Raw genomic sequence first — 21,811 nt, 5'->3', positions numbered from 1 at the left:
GTTTTTCTTATACTTGTAGAACTATTATAAGAACTAGGTGCCCACCACACAGCTAAAGAAATAGAGCTTTATGAATAAAGTTTTCCATGTGCCCTCCCTGAGTCCATCTCCTCAGACCTCTGCAGAAGTCACCACTAACCTGAATGCATGTTTTAAAACAGTATATAAGAGCTGGTAGAGTGGCTCAAATGGCAGAGCGCTTGCCTAGCAAGCCTCCCAAGTGCAAGGCCCTGAGTTCAAAGTCCAGTACCACCAAAAATAACATAAATAAAATACTAGCTAACTAGGGGTGTAGCTCTGTGATAGGGCACTTGCCTACCACATGCAAGGCCCTGGGTTTGATCCTAGCATTTAAAAAAAAAAAAACCAAAAAACCTTACCAACCAACCAAATGAAAAAGCAAAAGCAAACCTGAAACCAAAATCAAAAAAGAAAGAAAAACCTGTTTACAATTGTAATCAAACTCTGATATTTTTGTCTTTTTATTTGACAGTATGCCTTTGATATTAACCTTGCTTGCATTGTTTTTTGAACTCAGTATAAAAAAGGACATGGATTCTTGAAAGTTTGTTTTTCCTTACCCCCAATTTTACAGTCTAGAATAGAGAAAGTAATGAATGAAACAAATTTAGACTGGGCCACAGCAGAAACCCTCGCCTTGGGCTCCTTACTTGCACAAGGTAAGATGTTTTTGTTTAGCTTCACAACTAGTACCAAATGCTCAAAATTATGTTTGTTACATATGACACCTGTGGTTATCTGAATTGCAGCTACCTTGTGCCATTTTCATTTGACGTGAACGGTTCTAAAACATGTTATCTGCTAATATTATTTAATCACAGCATAAACCATGTTGACAGTCTTCATCAGAATATAGAAAATAGAGCAGTTGTACCTGGAAACACGGGGTTCCTTGCTGGATATATTGGAAAGATATTTTTTCTCTAGAAATTGTAAGACAAGTAATGACTCTCCATTCTTACACAGTTTTACCTTGACTATAGACTTTTGGATATAAGACACATCTGTTTTAATAAGGAAAATTTATTCTTCTAAGGAAAAATTCTCAGGATGTGCCTGGCATGGTGGTACAAGCCTGTAGGCCCAGATACTCAGGAGGCTGAGGAAGAATTGTGCAAGCCCAGAAGTTCTAGGCCAGCCTGGGAAACATAGCAAGATTCTGTCTCAAAACAAAACAGGATTCAGGGTCACATGCCTTACTGTTGCTTAGGTAATTCATGGGATACACTTTTTCTTGCTTGCTTAAGGTTTTAATGTCCGTCTGAGTGGTCAAGATGTTGGCCGCGGCACGTTCAGTCAAAGGCATGCAATGGTTGTTTGCCAGAAGACCGATGATACCTACATCCCTCTGAACCATCTGGACCCTAACCAGAAGGGGTTTCTGGAGGTAGGATATTTCTATATATATTGTAAAATCCAGGATTCTTAAAGCAAACCAAAACAGATGCCAGCAACTTTGGGTTCAATACCTTTTGGAAACAAAGGGTGTTGAGTGGATATACAGTGTTGGACCAGAAGTAATAGGCTAGAGAGTAGAAAGAAACTGTTTTACTCTGTCTACTTATCTGTAATCATGTAAATGTCAAATGGATATACATTTTGTCAAATCAAAATTAACATAATCTCCATATTGTTATAATTCATTAATTTAGTTAACGTTGTGACTAGTAAGCCAACATTTCTGGTCTGCTTAAAAAAACAAACAAGCAACCCATACCTACTTTGTCCACGTTACCTTGTTCCCTGAGGATCAGTGGGTATTACTGCGTGCCAGTCTCCAATCTGTTCTCTTTAGAGTCTTAAGGGCAGGATCGAGTCTTCTCATTTGTGTCTCCAACGATTAGCATGGTGACCAGGATATGTATGTATGTTATTCTTCAAGGTAAAAGTTTAATGACATGTCATCTTGTTCTCTACTCTAGCCATTGGTTTGAGAATGTAAACCTGAGTTTACTGATCCTTTATTAAAAATGGGCTTGGCAAAAGCAATATTCCAGGATGACTTAAAGAACACGCAGCTCATTTTTTCTTTATATTAGTCTAAAATCCACCTTTGTATCAATCAATGAACTAGGAACTGAAATGTTTAGCATCCCCCTCCCCACCTCAGATGAGGCTGTCATAAAGTTTGACCTTTCAATGTATAGGTCAATGTATACAGTTCAGTAATTTTTAATATATTCAGAGTTGTGCAACCATCACCGCTATCTAATTTCAGAACATTTTCATCACCTCAAAAAGAAACCCCACACCCATTAGCAGTCACTCCACTCCTCCTGCCCTCCACGCCTGACAGCCACTAACCAGCCTGCCTTTTGTTTCTATTGACTTGTCCATCTTGAACTGTTCACATAAATAGAATGACATAGCATGAGCTTCTTATATTGGCATTTGTTTTCAGGGTGTGTCCCTGTTGTAGCATGTGTCAGTGCTTCCTTTTCATTGTCAAATAATATTCAATAAAGATGTAACTTTAAAAAAATTTAAAAAATTTGAAGCAAACAGAATTTTTAAAAAAAAGATGGATATATAGAAGGAAGTTTTTCTCATTCTAAAGCATTTGTGGGCAAGTTGCCAACCTAATACCCTACAGTGTGTCTTTCCTACACTTAAGGTCATTCTTTTTATCACTCAACACAACCATCAAGGTCAGGAAATTGACATTGACACATTACTACCATCTATTTCTCAAACCCTCTCAAAACCATGTAGCTGTTAGCCGTCATGTCTCTATAACTTCCCCAAAGGTTAATTTCATATTCTGCTTTTTAAATCTTAACACAATGGTTCTTGTGACTTACCATGTAAACAAGATGTTAGAAAAATGGATTCTAGCCAAAGGTAAGCCTTCTTTTGTAACTTTTGCATCTTTTTCTTAAATGACATTTTAAAAAGTTCACCATTTAAATTGTTTTCAAGTGTATAATGAAGCGGTATTGGGCACATTCACATTGTTGTAGAACCATCATCACCCTCCATGTGCAGAAGGTTTTCACCTTTCCCACCTGAAACTCTACCCATTAAGCCGTGTCTTCCCATGGCTCTCTCCCCAGCCCTTGGCAGTTACTACTTTATTTCCTTTCTCAGTAACTTTGCCTAATCCAAGTACATCAAAAATTGGAATCATGTTTTTCCTTTCATGTCTGACTTATTTCACTTAGTGCAATGTTTTCAAGGTTCATCCATGTTGTCGCATGTGTCAGTACTTATGTTCCTTTTTAAAACTTAGTGTATATTAATTGTACAAAGGGATTTCATTGTGATATTTCCATATATGCAGATAATGTACTGTGATCAAATTTACCCCCTCTAGTACTCTTTCTTATCCCTCTTCTCCCCTTCTTTTAAAACAATTCATAATGGGTTTCATTATTCAGTTTTCATACATGTACACAAAGTACTTAGGTCATATTCACCCCACCTTCACCCTCCTCCCTCCCATTGGTTCCTCTCCCTGAACTGACCCAGAGACTGTATGATATTTGCATTTGTGATGTGTTTTTGTTGTTGTTGTTGGGAGTGGAGTTTGAATTCAGGGCTTCATGCTTGCAAAGCAGGCACTCTACCACTTGAGCCACACCTCCAGTCCATTTTGCTCTGATTATTTTGGAGGCGGGGTCTCACAAACTATTTGCTAGAGCTGGCCTTGAGACCTGATCCTCCAGATCTCAACCTCTCAAGTAGCCAGGATTACAGGCATGTACCACTAGTGCCCGGCCTCTTAGGACATTTTAAAAAAAGGCTTGTGGGACCTAGTTTTCCTCTCAGCAACAAAGATGGTCGTCTGAGAAGTATTTTACTTATCCTTAAAGAAAATCTCTAATACCCATGTTCCAACCTCTTTTTCTTTTCCTCTCTTTGTCCCACCGTCTCCCAAGTTCATTGCTGACACTGAGCACAGTCCCCTTTCTCAAAGCAAGGTGGTGATGAGTGAAAGCAGAGCTCCCCTCTGTCTGCTCCTCCCTCTGAGAGGTTTGTATAAGTGTGATGCTTTACATTGGCTGGCTTCTGTCACATGGCCCTTGTGTGCTATGTTTGCTTCCCTCTATGATTAGATATGCAACAGCCCCCTGTCAGAAGAGGCCGTCCTGGGATTTGAGTATGGGATGAGCATCGAGAGTCCAAAGTTACTGCCTCTCTGGGAGGCTCAGTTTGGCGATTTCTTCAATGGAGCCCAGATCATCTTTGACACGTTTATCTCTGGAGGTTGGTGGTAGTGTGTGGCTGGGGTAACGGATGCATGGCTTCTGTCTCAGGACAAATGAAAAGAGACCATTGTTGCTGCTGAGGTCCAGAGTTCAGGGAATCACCCTGTTATCCACAGGCATGTGGCAGCCACCAGACAGTTTAATGAGCTGGGAAGAGCATGGTAGCCCTCTGTCAGCTGGAGGGTACATGCCATTCACTGACTGTGCATGGGCCCACGTTCCCCCCAAGTCTCCTGAGGGAGCACTGATGTGTCTGCCACCTCCTGGTCTGTGTGACTGCCTTGTCTGTTCTTGGGGTCCCTTGAGTGACTAACTGGACAATTAACCAGCAAGCAATGGTGACGTAGTGGTGTTTTAAAGTGAGAGTCAGTGGTACCCCTGAAAATCTGCTCCCTCAATCTAGGTCCCTCAAGTATCTGAAGGTCAAGTTTCAAAAGCAACACCTGCTGATTATAGAAATGAATGTATATGAGGGGAGGGTCTAAGTCTCTCCCCAGACCCTCCAGCTTATTTTCTGGGAGTGCACGCTACTCGATTTTGAATATATACCTTCGATCTTTCCTATGGTTGTCTTTTCTTGTGAATTATGAGGAAGAAAAGTATCTGAGGAACTGGATTCTGACGTGTCCAGAGACTGCTGCCCTCCACTTGAGGACAGTGGCTCGTGCTGTCTGCTGTGCTGTGAGACTGGGAGGAACTGCCCGTTCTTGCTAAGCATGGTGCCTGCGGGTAAAGTCAGTGGTGCATGCTGTCCCAGAAACTGGGACATTGACCTTTGAGTTTGAAACATAAGGTTTCTGAAACATAAGGTATGCGCTCATCCAGACAAATGGATGTTCTCGGCTAGTTACGGTAGGAAAATGCTGGCAGATACAGATAATGGAAACAGTGTGGAGGTGAGGTAGAACTAACATTTGTTTCATTCTCCAAGTCAGGTCAGACTGTTTTGTTTCTACTTCATAGAGTTTTTACTCCTCACCTTGTGTCTTCTCAGGAGAGGCCAAGTGGCTCCTGCAGAGTGGCATTGTCATTCTTCTTCCACACGGCTATGACGGGGCTGGACCCGACCACTCGTCGTGTCGAATAGAGAGGTTCTTACAGGTATGTTGAATGCCACTGGGTCCCAGGAAGTGTTTTCTTGCCTCCTAAGTGCTTTGATATTTCAAAAGTCCTCCTGTAGATAGCTTCACGTACCCCTCAAACTGCTAGAGGTTTAGTATTGAATGAAACAGATTTATTGCTGTGTCAGTATTCCGTGGAAACTTAATGCCTCAGATGTAATAATGTCATAGTTTTATGGCAATTAAAATGGTTTGGAGGCTGGAGTGTAGCTCAGTGGTAGAATGCTTGTTTAACATGTGTGAGGTCCTTGGTTTAATCCCCAGTACCACAAAAAAAGAAAAAAGGAAAAAAAAAAAAGTTCCCCTAGACCAAGAGCTGTAGTTCCTATATCACACTCATCATCAGAATCCCTAGAGATATTTTCATAAACAGAGATGCAGATACAGGGGTCAGCTCCAAATCAGATGCTCAGGACTCTGGCCTAGGAATCTGTATTTCTACCTCAATAAAACCTTTTTTTTTTTCTTTTTCAAGTAATGGTAGTATTTTTATCAGTGATTCACACTCATTATAACACTTGAACTCCCAGAAATAATCATTGCTATAATTTGAGGAGAATCATTATAAATACCTAACTATGAAATTTAAACTACATAAGGATGAGAGAGGAAGCTAGGCAATGGTGGCTCATGCCTGTAGTCCTAGCTACTTGGGAGGCTGAGGTTGGGAGGATCATGGTTTGAGGCCAGTCTGGGCAAATAGTTCATTAGACCCCATCTCTAAAATAAACCAGAGCAAAATGATCTGGAGGTATGGTTTGAGTAGTAGAGCACCTGCTTTACACGTGCAAAACCCTGAGTTCAAACCCCAGTCTTACCAAAAAAAAAAAAAAGAGAGAGAGAATAAGAGGAGATGTGAAAAGGGTGAAGCACAGTAAGTGAAAGACCAGAGCATCAGTGAGGTTGGAGGTTGGGATGAGGTCAAAGGTTTACTAGAGTTCGGGCATAATTATGGCGTGAGCTAGAAAGATAGGAAGCCGAAGTCAGGGAGTGGAATACACAAGGGGAAGCTTCTTGAGAGAATCCTGTTACTGATACAGCACGGATATTACCGTGTACCATGGTCTGAATGCTTGTTTCCCCAAGTGCCATTCGTATGCTGAAATCCTAACCTTCAAGGTGATGTTGTTAGGAGTTGGGCCTTAAGGAGGTGATTAAGCCATGGGTCCAGCTCTCATGAATGGGAGTGCCTTATTAAAGAGGCCTCTGGCATGGGGACATCGTGAGAAAGGACCCTTTATGAATCAGGGAATGGGCCTTTACCAGACACCAAACCTGCTGGCACTTTGATCTTGGACTTTCAAGTTTCCAGAACTATGAGAAATAAATTTCTGTTGTTCACCCAATTTTATGGTATTGTGTTATGCTATAGCACCCAAATAGACTGACACAATGAGACTAGGTTGTCGAGATAGAAGGGAGGATAAAGTTGTCAGAGGACATGAGTTAAGGGAACCAAGAAGCCAAACTGTTGAAAGAATCATCTGCAGGGTGAAAATGACCAAGACCACGTTAATAACACCACCATACATGCAGGATTACTGTGAGCTGAAAGTCAGTGTATGTAAACTGCTTAGCACAATAATTGACATTTATGTGTGTTTGCTGTTTGTTATTTTTATTATCATCACATCATCTGCTTTCACTGTGATTATCTGAAGCCTTTTGTTTATATCAGTAGTTTTATTTTTAGTCCTGCAAAAGGATTAATATATGTAAAGTGCTTAGAAGTCTTTGCTGTTTATATAAGGCTTTGCTATTTCATCTGATTTCATTGTTACTGTGAAGCTCTTTGTTCCATTTACGGTATTTTTAGTCCTGTCTGTTCTGGTCTTGACATTTCTTGTTTATTAGGCCTATAATGGTAGTTTTGGGTTCCCACTCTGTTTTGTTAGCATCATGTTCTCCTTTCTTGTCTAATTCTGTGTGTTCTGTTGAAAACTCCTTGCCTTTTGCATGTTATGTTCCTTTCCTTTTTCCTCCTCTTGTATAAAATTATTTTGACTACATGATATTTATGTTGTTGCTATGTTATTTCATCTTGTTTTTGATTATGTAGGGGAATTCTTCGAAGACTTACTTTACTGTTGCTCTGATAGGGTGTGGGTAAATAGCTTATATATCTTGCTCTGTTGGAACCAACTTGCATTCTTGGAAACAACAGTTGAGTACAAATTGCAGTGTTTGGAGGCTGAGGATGGCAGTGGGAGGAAAGAACTCTGCTGAGTTGGAGACTTTTGCCAAATACTGCTCTTTCTCCTGAGATTCAGTAACTACCTACCTACAAGGACCCACTCCCCAGTCAGCACAGTGGTGGGCATTACTTTCATAGTTTCTGTCATTCAGGCTCTGTTTTGGTTTGTTTTTTAGATGATTTTGCCTGTCTTTTTTTCCCAGGGTGCCTATTCATTGCCTTTGTTCAAACTGGAGGATATTAGTAGGAATTCTTAAGGTCTTGTCAACTCTGTTTCTTGCCTGCATCACTTGTGGAATAGGGGTAGGGCCCAGGCTCTCAGCATCCTATCACACCAGTGTCTTCTAAGATGTAATTTTCTTGCTCTCAACTTTTCAGCTTTTGCTTTTGTTTTTGTCTTAAAACACATACACTATAATTTAATCTATTTCATGAGGAAAGTGAGTTTCTGAAGTACTTTCTTCTGCCCCTAACTTGACCCTACAGTCAGCAAAATGTGGATTTTTAAAAATGCCCTCGCTGGGTGATTTTAGCAAGCAGCTGTGTCTGGAAATAGCTCTGTTAGATGACACAGAATTGGACAAAGAGAGAAAACCATCAGAATTCTCCTCTGGTTAATACTTTACATGTCATGAACTTATCTTCTGTTATTCCTTTATAACAGAGGGACCTATCTCTTATTAATCGAGAACACATGGGTTTCCCTTTGGCTAAGATATGGTCTTTGTGATTGCAAAAGATGAGCCTAATGCTCCCTTCCTTTCTTTCCCAGCTGTGTGACAGTGCAGAAGAGGGGGTGGATGGCGACACCGTGAACATGTCCGTGGTGCATCCGACCACTCCTGCACAGTATTTCCACTTGCTCAGAAGACAGATGGTCCGCAACTTCAGAAAACCCCTCATTGTTGCTTCTCCCAAGATGTTGCTCAGGTTCCCTGTGAGTAGAAAGAACTGCTTTATAAGACTTTCTCCTTTTGTCATTTTTTGTGTTACATTTTTCTCTATTTTCTGTATCTAATTATATTTCTAAATTACAGAAAAGTCTTTTTAGTTTGAATTGACTTTGCAGCTTTAATATTTTTAATGGGAAATATAGCTTCCCATTTCTATTGTAATGAAGGATACAGGTAGCAAATGTTATGCTGGTATATCTAAACAGATATAAGTTTAAAAGAAGTTCTGAAGTCCAGATGGTCTAAGCACTTCTACACTGATAATAGTGCTGGAGACTGAGCCCAGGGCCTCATGCGTGCTAGACAAACACTATAATTGAGCTACGTCTCTTGACCTGATTATTTTTTTTTGGAGACACTAGAGTTTTAACTCAGGGATTCATGCTTGCCAGGCAGGCATTCTACCACTTGAGCCACTGAGGCAGCCCTTTTTTGTGTTGGATATTTTTAAGATAGGGTATCATGAACTATTTGTCTAGCCTGGCTTTGAACTGTGATTCTCCTGATCTGTGCCTCCTGAGTAACTAGGATTATAGGTGTGAGCCGGCCTGGCTTTTCTCTCTCTCTCTTTTTTTTTTTTAAATCAAGATAAATTCCTGTTTCAATAAGTATTATAACAGTATAGATTTTGCTATGGTTCTTTAAAAGTGTACTTTTTTTCCTGGGAATACTAAGCACACAATATACCTTTAAAATATGTCACAAAAATCACAAAATATGCTATTTTCAAATGATAGCATTCAAGATAATAAATACTGCTAGGCATATATGTAGCTCTTCTGCTATATATATTTTTTCAGTTTCATATGAGAGTTTTAGATAGGAATAGCATTAAAATTTTTTTGCATTCATTTGGATGGGATGACTGAGGCGAAAAAAGATTTGATTTGGGTGATCAGGAATATCTTATGCTGCTCCCAAAGGTGAAAAAATGTGTGTCTGGAGTTGAAGGGTGTTGATTTAAGTAGCCATTGTTTCAAGCTCTTCCTGGTCTTCCCAGGGGAGTAAAGAGGTCATCATTCTTGGCTCTCACACTTTCATAGCACTAGAGTCAGTACCCTCTAATGTTTTGCATTCCTGGTACCTTACTTGCCTCTCCCTAGTTCTGGCCGTGGGAGCCAACTGTTGAGGAAATGCACTTGAAATAGGTGCCACAGATAGCAGCCATTCATGTGAAGGGGCCTACTTCTTCTCTCTCACTCATTGTTCTCAGCAGCCTCAAAGCATCACAGAACACGCAGGATAAGTTAATACAGGCCAGACATAGTGATGCATCCCTTTAATCACTAGGAGGCACAGGTAGGAGGATTGAGAATTTGAGGCCAGCTCGTGCTATATTGTGAGACCTGTCTAAAAAACAAAGCAAAACAAAACAAAAAATAAAAAAGTGAATGTAATCCCTTTGACACAGTTTATCTGAAAGGGCTCTTTTCATACAGATGTTTTGAAATAGTAGTCTTAAAGGGGCCAAATTAAAATGTGAAATTACTATAATTTTTTCTAGGAAATATATACATCTGGGATTCTTGACCCAACTTTCATTGTATTCCCAGGGTTGTCACCTGCTCTCCAAATCATAATATCATAATGATATCAAATATAAAACATGTATATATTATTAAGTATACACTTAAGAGTGCATATTAAGTGATATTAAATAATATTTTATATTGTATATATTATTAAGTATACAAGTATACTTATTAAGTGTAAGTATGAATTATTAGAAACTTTATAGAGAATTCCTTTTTCAGCTTGAAACTGAGAACAAAATAAAATATTCTGACTAATATTTTATCCCTTCTCTGCAAGTATAATATACAAATTTCAAATAAGAAAGGCCCTCAGATAGCTTCATTAAATATGTAAGTCTTTTTTTTATTTTTGACAGTACTACAGTTTAAAGTAAGGGCCTCACTTTACTAGGCAGGTGCTCTACCACTTGATCCATGCCCCCAGCCCTATTTGCTTTTAGTTATTTTTCAAATAAGGTCTTCAGTTTGTGCCTTGGTCAACCTGAACCACAGTCTTCCTGTTGGTGTCTCCTGTGCAGTTAGGATCACAGATGTATATCACCATACCCAGCTTATTGGCTGAGTCTTGCTAACTTTTCTCTGTGACTAGCCTTGAACTATGATCCTCCTGATCTCCACTTCCTGATGCATGTAAATCCTGTGTTAATAAAAAATAAGTTAGGACCACTATTGATATTCTGATTTCTTCCTGAAAATTGAGTTATGGCACAAGTGACTTATCAGAATATAATTTAAACCTTTCTTTTGATGACCTATTCAGAGATGATTCACCACATGAAAACATGACACTTGTGTAGTTCAACAAGTGGTACCTAAGTTTCACACTGTTGTCTATCCAACTCTGAACCTTAGCTCCTTTTTATCCTTCCTTACGAAGTGGAGCTGTGGTTCTGCACAGAGAAAACTCACCTTTCTCACACCTTCCTTAATAATAAAAACAGCTGAGTATTTAGTTGTTATATCACAATAGCCAGCATCAATCTAGCAGCTACTCCACAATGGGTGTCACAATGTCATGTGCCTATTTTGGATGAGAACATAGGGACACCAACAAGATGAAAACAAATTGAATCTCCAAGCTTGGTTTCCTTAGTTATTTATCTTGTTTTGCAACCACTATTTGTTTTTCCAGCATTTATTTGCATTCAGTCATTAACCAAATTTCTTTCCATCACAGAAATGGACATGTATTGTTCCTAGGTGTACTGACCAAATAGATTTCACTTATAAATTTTAGTCAAAAATGTTTAAAAACATAATTGCTGTAGCTTAGCTGTTTTGTTTTATAAGGTCTACAAAATATTTCCATTTCCAAAAACTTAACACAAAATTTCACTGAGAATAAAATTGTGTGATCAAACTGAAATATTAATTCTTTTAATATTATGCCCTTAATGTGGCACAGGCAAGGCAATCTTGTATCATTTTAGTCTGAAGTATACTGAACTGATATTTTAGGGAGAGTTACTTTATTTATTAGTATGTGTGCTTACTTGGGCTATAATTTTGATGCTTTTTTAAAAATAGGGTTTCTTGTAAATGAAAACTGTAGCTCATTTCCTTTGTTGAACCTGTGTGGATTCTTCTTTCTTAGGCAGCTGTGTCAACTCTTCAAGAAATGGCACCAGGAACAACATTCAAACCAGTCATTGGTGATTCTTCTGTGGATCCAAAAAAGTAATTTGTTGTGTTCCTGTTTTCATACTCTGGGTAGAAGTTTAATTAGTTAAAAAGTTAAAAAGATAGATCATGTTAAGTGGCCAAAATCTCCTGTATCAAGAGAGAGAGAGAGAGAGAGAGAAAGGGAGAGATAGATGCTGAAGATTGAATCCAGAGATCACCATGCTAGACAGGTACTCTAGTGCTGAGCTACATCCCCAGTCCCCATCCTGATATAAAAGCTTTAAGTCAGGGGTAGAGAGTTAGAGTGTGCTAGAAGAGTGAGCTTTGGAGGCACATACGCCTGTGGACTCGAGGCATGGCTCAAACAGTAGAACATCTGCTTTGCCAGCGCGAAGCCCTGGGTTCAAACTCCAGTCCTACCAAGGTTGACTGCCTGGGTGCAGCAGCTGACCCCAGCAACAGACCGCCCCCCCCTCCCCCCCCCCCCCCCCCCCCGCCCCAGCTTCAACAGGAAGACACTGAAATCTACTCTCCCATTTCTTCTGTCTGACATGACTCTTAAGGATATTTCTCCCCCACCCTGTTGACCTTCTCCTCTACAGTGTTAAGACCCTTGTTTTCTGCTGTGGCAAGCATTTCTATGCCCTGCTGAAGCATAGAGAGTCTTTAGGAGCCAAGAAGCATGACTTTGCCATCATCCGAATAGAGGAAGTCTGCCCTTTCCCACTGGACTCATTACAACAAGAAATGAGCAAATACACATACGTTCAAGGTAAAGGGTTCTTCTTGTTAGGGTTCTTTGCTTTTCAGATACCTGAAACTAAACTATTTTCGGTAGAAAACGGTGGTAGAGGCAGTGCAAATTACTAGAAAATCAAATCTCTTGGAATCTGAGGATATAAAGCAAAGTACCACTAACACCAGTGTCTCCATGTCTCTCTTGGTGTCCTCAGGTCCCTTCCTGTCACGTTAAACAAGTAGTTTCTTAAGAGTTTGGGGGGTGGCTATCAATGCTATACCATCATCTTTGACAAATGCAGTATAATTATAAAAGATTTTCAACAATTGGGGTTAGAATATTGGATGTCTGTAGGCACCTTATATAAAAAAGAACTCGATCTTAGACCTAAATGTAAAATGTAGAACTACAACTGTTAGAATAGGAGAAAATCTTTGTAACCTTGGGTTAGATGAAAAGGTCTTAGTTATGACCCAGAAAGCACATTCCATAAAAGAGAAATGGAACTTATTCAAAATGAAAAGCTTTTGCATTGTGTAAAAAGAAATAAAAAAGATAAGTTCTAAACTGAGAGAAAATACTTGGAAATATATATCTGGCAAAGGGCTATTTAGAATATGAAAAGAGCTCTTAAAACTCAGCAGTAAGATATGAACAATCCAGCTATTCTAAATGTGTGAAACCTATGAAGTGGACTTTTCCAAAGAATGGGATGGCAAATGTGCAAATAAATAGATGTTCAATGTCATTAAGGGTGGGGAAATGAAAACTTAGCCAATGAGATATGGCTATACATCTAAGAGAATGTCTGAAGTTAAAACAAAGCAAGACATTAAAAGTACAAAGTAGCTGGAACCCTCACTCACTCCTGGTGGCAATGCAAACTATTACAACCACTCTGGAAGACAGTGACTCAGCAATCCCACTGCTAGGTGTTTAGCGAGGAGGATGAAATCTCCTTCACAGAAAAATGTGTATGTAAATGTTTATAGCAGCTTTATTTGTAATTGTACCAAGATGGAAACAGTCAAAATATACTTCTACTGGTGAGTGAATAAACACAGTTCACCTTAGGAATAAACATCTGTGCAGTGTCATACCACTCAATAATAAAAAGGAGTGAGCTACTTGGGAGGAGATACTGGGGATTGAACCCAGCGTCTTGCACATGCTAGGGAAGCACTCTACCAATGAGCTGCATCTCCAGCCCCAGGAGTGAACTATTGCTGTACCCACAACACAGATGAATGATTCCATTTATGTGACATTCTGGAAAAGGCAAAACTGTAGGAACAGAGGAAAGATCTCATTGCCAATGGTTGAAGATGAAAGGGGGAATTGACTACAAATGGACAGGATGAGGAAATTGGGGGGGGTCGATAGAAATGTTTTGTATCATGATTGTGGTGGCGGGTGGATGGCTATGTGTTTGTTAGGAAAAAAACCATAATACTATGCCGTGTTGGACAAGCATGCATTTAACTGAGGTTGGATTCCTATCTGTGTCTGTCTATCCAGCCATTCCTCTCCCCCTCTTTTGGTATATATGTTTACTTGGGGTACTGAAGTGACTTTATTTTTATTTCTTTTCTATAGATTTTATTTGGAGTCAGGAGGAGCCTCAGAACATGGGTCCATGGTTTTTCGTTTCTCCAAGGTTTGAAAAGCAACTGGCTTGCAAGGTGATAGCTCTTTGTTTCTTATGGATTTTTTCTTTCTTTGTGTTGTGTGTATGTGTTTATGTGAGTATGTGTATGTGAGTGTGTGTTATTTCTCCTAGGGTAACAACAGATGGTTTTCTATTAACATTCCATTTCTTTAAAAACAAATTAAAGTAGAAAAGTGTAGTTTTAAGCTGGGCATAGTGGTTTATGCCTGTAATCTGAATACTCTGGTGGCCCAGGCAGGAAGATTGTGAGTTTACTCCTGGCCTGGTCTATACATTGTATTAAAAAGTATAAAGATCAGTTAGAGATGAATCAACCTGGGTTGTAACACATTTGTACATGGAAGCAATGCTAGGAATCTCTCTGTGTAGCTGTCCTTAACTCAACTAGCAAAAATGCTTTGTCTTCTTTATTATGCTTATGTCTTCTCTTCTACAAAATTGGAGATAAGGGCAGAACAGGTTCTGCCTGGAAGCCAGCAGGGAGAGGGGGAGATGGTGGAGGCGGGGGTGGGGGTGGGGGCGCAGTGGGGAGAAATGACCCAAACAATGTATGCACATGCGAATAAATTAATAATAATAATAAAAAACCCCAAAAACAAAATAAGAAAAGGCAAAAACAAAATCTAGTTTTAGATTATTCTTTTAGAAGAAAACCCTCAGTGTTTATGCAGCTGAATATGTGTATATACTACAGATTGGTTATCTCTTACCTGAAATGCTTAGAACCAGAAATATTTCAGATTTCTGGGTTTTTCAGATTTTGGAATATTTGCATAGACTTTGTTGGCTATCCACCCTTAAAATCTGAAATCTGAAATCCTCCAAAATCTAAAACTTTTTGAGCACTGCAATGATAATCAAAGTTTCATATTTTTGATTAATGATGCTTTGCCTATTGTACAACTAAAAAAAGTTGTTACACCAAACAAGAAAAAGCACTGTGTCACTATTTCCTCAGCATGTCTTATCCCAGCCCTGGGGAAACAGGATGAGGAATAAGCTTGTTTTACAGTATGGGACCAGATACACCCATTTAGGAAGCTGGTGTATATCGGAGGAAAGCTGTGAATCAATTTCCCTTAGGAAGGGAAAAATGATGGGAAGAAGAAATGGGCTTCTGTTCATCTTTCCATTCTGTGTGGATTAGAATCCAGATCACTTATTTGATACTAGTTTGCTAGGCTCAAATTATTCTCACATATAAATAGTTCTAATTAAGGAGACTGTACTGCTAACACCAACTAATAGTTACTTAAATATGGGACAGATTTAAAACTTGTTTCACCTTATCATGGAATTTAGGTAATTGTTAGTGTGACAAATATTTCCCTCTAATGTATTCTGTGTAACTTATTATCTCTCCAGAGTTGTGATTTATGTTTAAACAGCTAAGAGAAATACATGCACCTTCGTGATGGATATAAGCAGAGCTCTGATGCGGTCAAAATGTCATTTGATCTCTTCTTTGTTCCAATGACAGCTCCGTCTTGTGAGCCGGCCCCCCTTGCCAGCCCCTGCAGTGGGGATTGGCACGGTACACCTACAGCAGCATGAAGACATCCTCACCAGAACCTTCACTTGATGTGTCCTTTGAAGAGACACTACCTTTTCTTAAGCACACTGCCATAGAAAGAAAGGCCTGCCTCCTCTACTCTCTGCCCTTTCACCTAGGTAACATGAAAAGTCTGAATTCCTCTAAAATATTAGGATTGATTCAGACAGTTTAATCTGGAAGAGGTGAAATAAGCAGGGGGATTATTATAAATATGTGAATTGCACAGTGATTATGCATTGGTTAGATGTGAGTGAACTGGAGAACAAGGCCATTAGCTAGATGGTTTCTGACTCTAGTAATTAACCAGGCAAAATTCTCTAGACATAATTTAGAGGCATGTATAGATGACCTCAAACAAATTCTCAATTTGTTTGACACATGTCATGTTCATTAATTTTCCCTTCCTTTCTCCAAGCCCTGTGAGTACCAGTATTTTCAGTTTATGTAATCTCCCAGCACTGTGCAAAATTTTCTGCCAAATACCAGCAAAACTAGATTGTTCTTGATTTATGGACTTCAAGTGAGCTTTTATCCTTAAACCTAACTCCTATTCAGTGTAAATCTCTGTGTATGTGATTGTTTAGCTCTGTATTTTAAAATTAAGGAGTTTTAACTATGCTAAAATTGATTTGTGATCTATTTTTCCACCAAATTGTTTTGCAATGATACCTTATGATTGTCAACTGACTTTGGTGTCTGATATGGGGATTTCTGCTCCTGGTTAATCAGTTTTGCCTCTAAAAGTCCCAGCTGCAATGTAAATGTTTATTTGTGGATTTAAAGAGTACTTTAACTTTGACAGAGGGACCTTCCCAGTGCCAGGTTCTTGGGGATTTCTTAGAGGTCACCAAGTGACTTGCTCCATCTGAAATGAAACCTAGGGTCAGAAGGCATGCTCAAGTGGCAGAGTGCTGGCCTAGTATGCATGAGGCCCTGGGTTCAATCTCCACTACTGAAAAAAAAAATTAAGCCTAGTGCTGAAAGCATAACTGAACAACAAACTATGTAGCTTCACTCATCTTGGTGCTGTGGAGCCTGTGCCATCTATCATTCTTGCATAAGGACTCTCTTTTTGAGAAGTGGGGGGAGGAATCCTGGGGCCTTGTATGCACCATTCCTTCTCTGCTCTTACCAGCAACTGGCTGTGTCTTACAGAACCAATGTATAGTTTGTTTTGTCCACAAGGGTAAATTCATAATTCACATCATAAATGTGACATTAGGGTATGGATTAAACACTTTTATAGTAGTTACTTCTCTTTTCTTTCTATGTACCCCAGTGCTTCCTTCTGTGTCAAGCCTTATGAATCATGTAACTTAGCACCACTCATGTCAATCAGTAAAATTACAAATGCCTATTTAATGAGAGTGAGTATCAATGTCACACATAAAACTACTAAAAAATTAAAGTGTGTCAGTTTTTCTCAGGTCTCCTGGTTTCTTTTCTTTTTTGGGGGGGGAGGGCAGTATGGGGGTCTGACTGGCCTGGAGCTATGATCCTTCCTATCTCAACCTTCCACGTAGTATAGGGTGATAGGCATGCACCACTGCACTCAGCTGTTGGTTGGGATGAGGGTCTCACTAACTTTTTGTCTTGGCTGACCTTGAGCTGTGATCCTCTTGATCTCAGCCTCTCAGGTACCTATAATTACAGGCATGAGTCACAAGCACCTGGCTGCATGGTTTCCTGAATTAAAAGGTTTTAAAAGATGGGATAGAGGGTAAGATTTTTAAAAATTGCTTAGATCTCCCTAAATTTCTCCTGACAAGTTTTTGATTTCTTGTTATATAACAACATGAGCCATGAAACATGTCTTCTGTCATCTTTTTTTGTTGTTGTTGTTTTTTTCTTTTGGTGTTACTGGGGTTTGAATTCAGGGCTTTGTACTTGTTAGGCAGGCACTCTACTACTTGGGTCACACTTCCAGTCCATCCTCTGTCATGTTAACTTTCTTATTCTAAATCTCATTTTGAATTACTGTGCAGGAAAGGGCCATGAAGAATTGTAAATCAAATATGCATAGCTTTATTCCTCTTAAAAATGTAGTAATGTGATAAACATATCCCATTTATATCTATTATACATATCTATGCTAGTTTAATATTCAATAAAATAGAGCTGAAACCAGGCATGGTGCACAATGTAAATGACACAATTTCATTCTTTATGACTGAATAAAACTCCATTGTCTATATATACCACATTTTATTTTTAATTTTTTGAGGACTCTCCATACTGATTTCCATAGTGCCTTAATAATCTACATTCCCACCAACAGTATATAAATGTTCTTTTACCTCCTCCCCCATCTCTGCCATCTTTTGCGGGGATATTTTTCCTTTTTTTGGCAGTACTGGGGTTTGAACTCTGGGTCTCACGTTGGCTAGACAGATGCTCTTCCTGCTTGTCAACTCTATCAGCCTATCATTTGTTATTATTTTCTTGATGATAGCCATTCTGACTGGGGTAAGATGGATCATATTTTTGTTTAAATCTGGTATATTCCAAAGGAGTCTCATTTGCCAACTGCAAATTCAGTTAATTTAGGACACTTTTAAACATGTATTTAGTGTTTTGCCATGTCATTTCTTACTCATGTAGAGAACCAGCTCTGATTGAACAAAAATAAGAAATGGTCCTTTAAGAATAGAATGGTATTCACCTACAAATAGTTTATTGGATACCTATTCCATAGAGAGCATATTTTTGACCTTAGAAATATATTGAGTTTGGTCCTCAATGAACTAACAATGTGTTTGAAAAGACAAAGCATTTTATGCTTAGAGAGAGGAACTTTCTTGTTGAATATACTAAAACAACATGAGAAGTCAAGGTAGAGTGATATCTGTGATAGATGTAGTGATGTGACATATTTGTAGTTCATCAAGAAAAAGTCCTGAGTAGCATGTAGTAGTAGAAAGATTGAAGAATGGTTAGAAGGTTATTCACAAAAGCTACCCAGAGTGACAAAACTTATTCCCAGGTTCTTGAAATATGAAGCTGTCTCAGAAATGGACAGTAAGGCTACTGTACAGTTTCTGTATGTTATGTTTTCAGTTTAGTGCATCTTTATCGAAAGAACATTATATTCACGCAATTACCTGACAGACTTGTATCCAAACTGCATTAAGTCAATCATTTACAGGATATACAAAAATTAAGCCCTCCTCAGTTTACCGTGTAGTAGGTGAGATCAGTCAAATACAAAAATAACTAATACAAAGTAGAGTGAGGTATAAATGAGTTCAAAGGACAGGAGATTACGGTAGACTGGATTCTCCAAAAATGGCCACAGCAATATTACCATAGGTTCTTCCAAAACCTTGTCACACCCTCTCCTCAAGGTGGTGTCTTTTTTTTCTCCTTAAAGTTGAGCAGATCCTCCTGACTGCCTCACAAACAAAATGCAGTAAGAGATTTTGGGTCTCTTCAAGGATGTCTCTTGGAATCCAGCTACCATCTTGTGAGGAAGCCCAGACCACATGAGGAAGCCATATGGAGAAGTGTTGGAATTCACAGCCAGCATAAGGAGAGAGCTTCTTGATAATGCAATTGCCCAGCATGGGGGCTGTCCCAGCTGACCACAAATAGAGCAGAGACTCCTGCAAGCCCAACCTAAACTGAACCTTCTAGGTACAACTATCATTTCCTTCCACATCCTTCTCAGGGGGTTGTTATTATCCTCATTTTGTCCAAGTAGCTCGGATAGGTTTCTTGGCTATCTTGCCTTCTGAATGGCTATTCGGAAGGAGAGGAGGGATTAACATGCAGTGGCTGGCTGATTTCTATGAGTGTGTTTTCTCTTATACCATGGTATCCAAGAAGGGGACAGATGGCAACAGGAGCCACACTGCGTCAGAACGCTGGCTCCAGGAACCGGCTCAACAGCTGGGGCATAAAACCCTGACATCTGTTTTGGAGAAGATGGAGAAGGTGCATAAGCGGTGGATAGGGGAGAAGAGTTTCATAAGCAACTGACTATATACAACGTAACACAACTGTTACAAATGTCAAGGGGTTACAAATAAAATGGAAGACAACCAGAAGGTCGTTTCTGGTCCAGCGACTCAGTCCTAGGCCTCAGGGACCATTGGAGACGCTCAGAAATGAAAAGCCTGGGCCGCCACAGCCTCTTTGGGTCTCGGGAACCCCGCCTCCCGACTAAGGCCCGCCCCACGGGCGTGTCGGTCCCGCCTCCCGGCGTCAGGGCACGCCCCGCGGCTACGCGGGCGGTGACCATGGCAACGCGGCAGCCGTCTGCCAACGGCCGGGGCCCGGTCTGGGGGTGGGGCGTGCGGAGTTGGGGCCTGCGTCACGTGACTCGGGGCGGAGCCTACGCGGGGCTGGCCGGAGCACGTCCAGAGCCGGCGCCGTAGCCTGAGCCAGGGGAGGCGAGCTAGTGTAGGCATCGCCGAGGCCGCGGAGCCCCGCCGGGCCTCCCCTGCAGCCGCCATGGGCAGTGAGTAGGGGCGGCTGGAGCGGGGCTCTCCTGGGGGGCGTGGGCGGGGAGGCCTGCGCTCGCCAAGGGTCGTCCGCCCCGCGGGCCGCGGGGCTGCTATGGAGGGTGCGAGGCGGCGGCTTCCGCCGAGGCTCCTCCAGTCGAGCGAGGCCTCGCCCCGCCGGCCGCGGGGAGCCGGATCGGGGCCCGGGGTTTGCGCCCCGTAGGTGGCGAGGAGCGAGGATGGCGCGGGGACATCCATTGGTTTCGGGGGCGGAGAGTCAGGGCACCGGCCTAAACCTGGACCATTTGTGCTTTTTCTGGAGCCGTGGAAGCTCCTGTTCTTCCTTCCGAATCACCCTTCCTTGGCGTGATGTGATGAATAAGCTTCTTTACTCATATTAAATGCTTTTTCGAAAAAGTGATGCATGGGCAGGTGTTCAGGGGAGGAAAGGCGTGTGAGTGGTAGCCCTGCATTTTCCTTAAAGTGTTCTTCCCAGCCATTCGGTAGCGTTTATTGAAAACTGTAAGGTGGTATGAGCCTTACGGATAAGGCCTTTCTATGAGGGGGATCCTTTGGGGCCTCCCCCAAACACTCCACCCCGGGTATGTTCCCAGAGACACTTAGTAACTGTTAAGATGTTTGTTGGACGAATGGATAACCACATGCCCAAGCGGTGGACCCATTGGCCAACTAGTGGAGATTGGAGAAAACCAGAAAAGAAGTAGAAGTTACCTACAATGAGGAGATTTCTGCCACACACTGATGGACAAGTTGCAGACAAAAGCGATGCATGAATACAAACACTTCAATACAAAAGATCATCAAATGTCAAGAAGTGGGCTTTGGACCGTGACTTGGATTGAGGTGTGAGGGAAAAGGGATCAAAAGGTTGTAGGAAGTTTCCTGATGGGACGGCCAATTGTTTTGCATTTGAAATGAACAGGCTTTCAAAATTCAGAGTTGCCTTCCAAATAGTTCAAAATGGTATGCAACAAATCTCCCCGACAGTTACTAAATTCTATCAGACTAAAGTGGCTGCCATCCTTTTGAGAGATTTAAAAAAGATAGTATGGGGCCAGGGGCATAGCTCAGTGCTAAGTACTTGCCCAGCATGCAGAAGTGTGTGTGTGTATGTGTGTGGGGGGGTGCTGTCCAATTGGGGTGGGGGAGAAAAAGAAAAGAAAGGTAGTATAGCCAGCCAGCCTTTGGCTAACTGTGGAGATGTAATCACTCCTCAGCTTTAGAGCAATTTCAGAATGTTAGTACAGAATCCAGTGTCTGAAGGAAAGAAGACCCAAACACTGCTTGTGTTTCTGCACATTACAGACTGTTTGGTAAAGACCTACAGCTTGACTGAAGCTTGAAAGATTATCGTCTTCATTGCCTAATTTCGCAGCAGGACTTGACTTAAGTCAGAAGATAGTGTCTATCCTTAAAGAACCTGGCTTTATCTTTTATAGGCTATCCAAGTAGTCTGGGCAAGTAGTACTTTCCTATGTATATAAACAAGTACTTTGATAACTGTTACTTGAGAGGATGGCCAGGCAGTGAAATATGGCTGCATGAAATGCAGTAGAGATTGTAGATTGTAAGAAGTTAACACTGGGAGATGGTTCCATTTTCTTTCTCACTTAATGAATTTTGGCATCTTTAAGTTGTCTGAGTCAGTTCTGCAGGTGAAGTCTACTTTCTGGCTTACTTTCCTCCATGGAGAACACCTCCTCCTTTATTTCACCCTGTCTCTGTCTACC

The 21,811-nt window shown here is 40.7% G+C and overlaps 2 protein-coding genes across 5 annotated transcripts in view; both read left to right on the top strand.

The window, feature by feature from the left end:
- Dhtkd1 (dehydrogenase E1 and transketolase domain containing 1) overlaps positions 1 to 17,046 on the top strand; it is a 35,188-nt gene extending 18,142 nt beyond the window's left edge. The window contains exons 9-17 of the mRNA XM_020157667.2: positions 596 to 680; positions 1,269 to 1,408; positions 4,077 to 4,227; positions 5,224 to 5,330; positions 8,317 to 8,481; positions 11,627 to 11,709; positions 12,258 to 12,427; positions 13,991 to 14,076; positions 15,544 to 17,046. Of these exons, the coding sequence (XP_020013256.2) occupies positions 596 to 680; positions 1,269 to 1,408; positions 4,077 to 4,227; positions 5,224 to 5,330; positions 8,317 to 8,481; positions 11,627 to 11,709; positions 12,258 to 12,427; positions 13,991 to 14,076; positions 15,544 to 15,645 (1,089 nt within the window). The 3' untranslated portion in view covers positions 15,646 to 17,046. The remainder of the gene's footprint in view (positions 1 to 595; positions 681 to 1,268; positions 1,409 to 4,076; positions 4,228 to 5,223; positions 5,331 to 8,316; positions 8,482 to 11,626; positions 11,710 to 12,257; positions 12,428 to 13,990; positions 14,077 to 15,543) is intronic.
- A 2,903-nt stretch (positions 17,047 to 19,949) lies between these two features.
- Positions 19,950 to 21,811, top strand: part of Sec61a2 (SEC61 translocon subunit alpha 2) — a 30,375-nt gene continuing 28,513 nt past the window's right edge. For all 4 annotated transcript variants that reach the window (XM_020157670.2, XM_020157668.2, XM_074056648.1 and 1 more), the window contains exon 1: positions 19,950 to 20,077. Coding sequence is in view for 3 of the 4 variants with exons in the window: in XM_020157668.2 (XP_020013257.1) it covers positions 20,071 to 20,077 (7 nt within the window). In the remaining variant the exon portion in view is untranslated. The remainder of the gene's footprint in view (positions 20,078 to 21,811) is intronic.

Source organism: Castor canadensis, chromosome 15 (assembly GCF_047511655.1).
Source record: "Castor canadensis chromosome 15, mCasCan1.hap1v2, whole genome shotgun sequence".
NCBI lineage: Eukaryota > Metazoa > Chordata > Mammalia > Rodentia > Castoridae > Castor > Castor canadensis.
The sequence above is the reverse complement of the archived record's forward strand: the minus strand, read 5'-3'. Positions and strand labels throughout refer to the sequence as shown.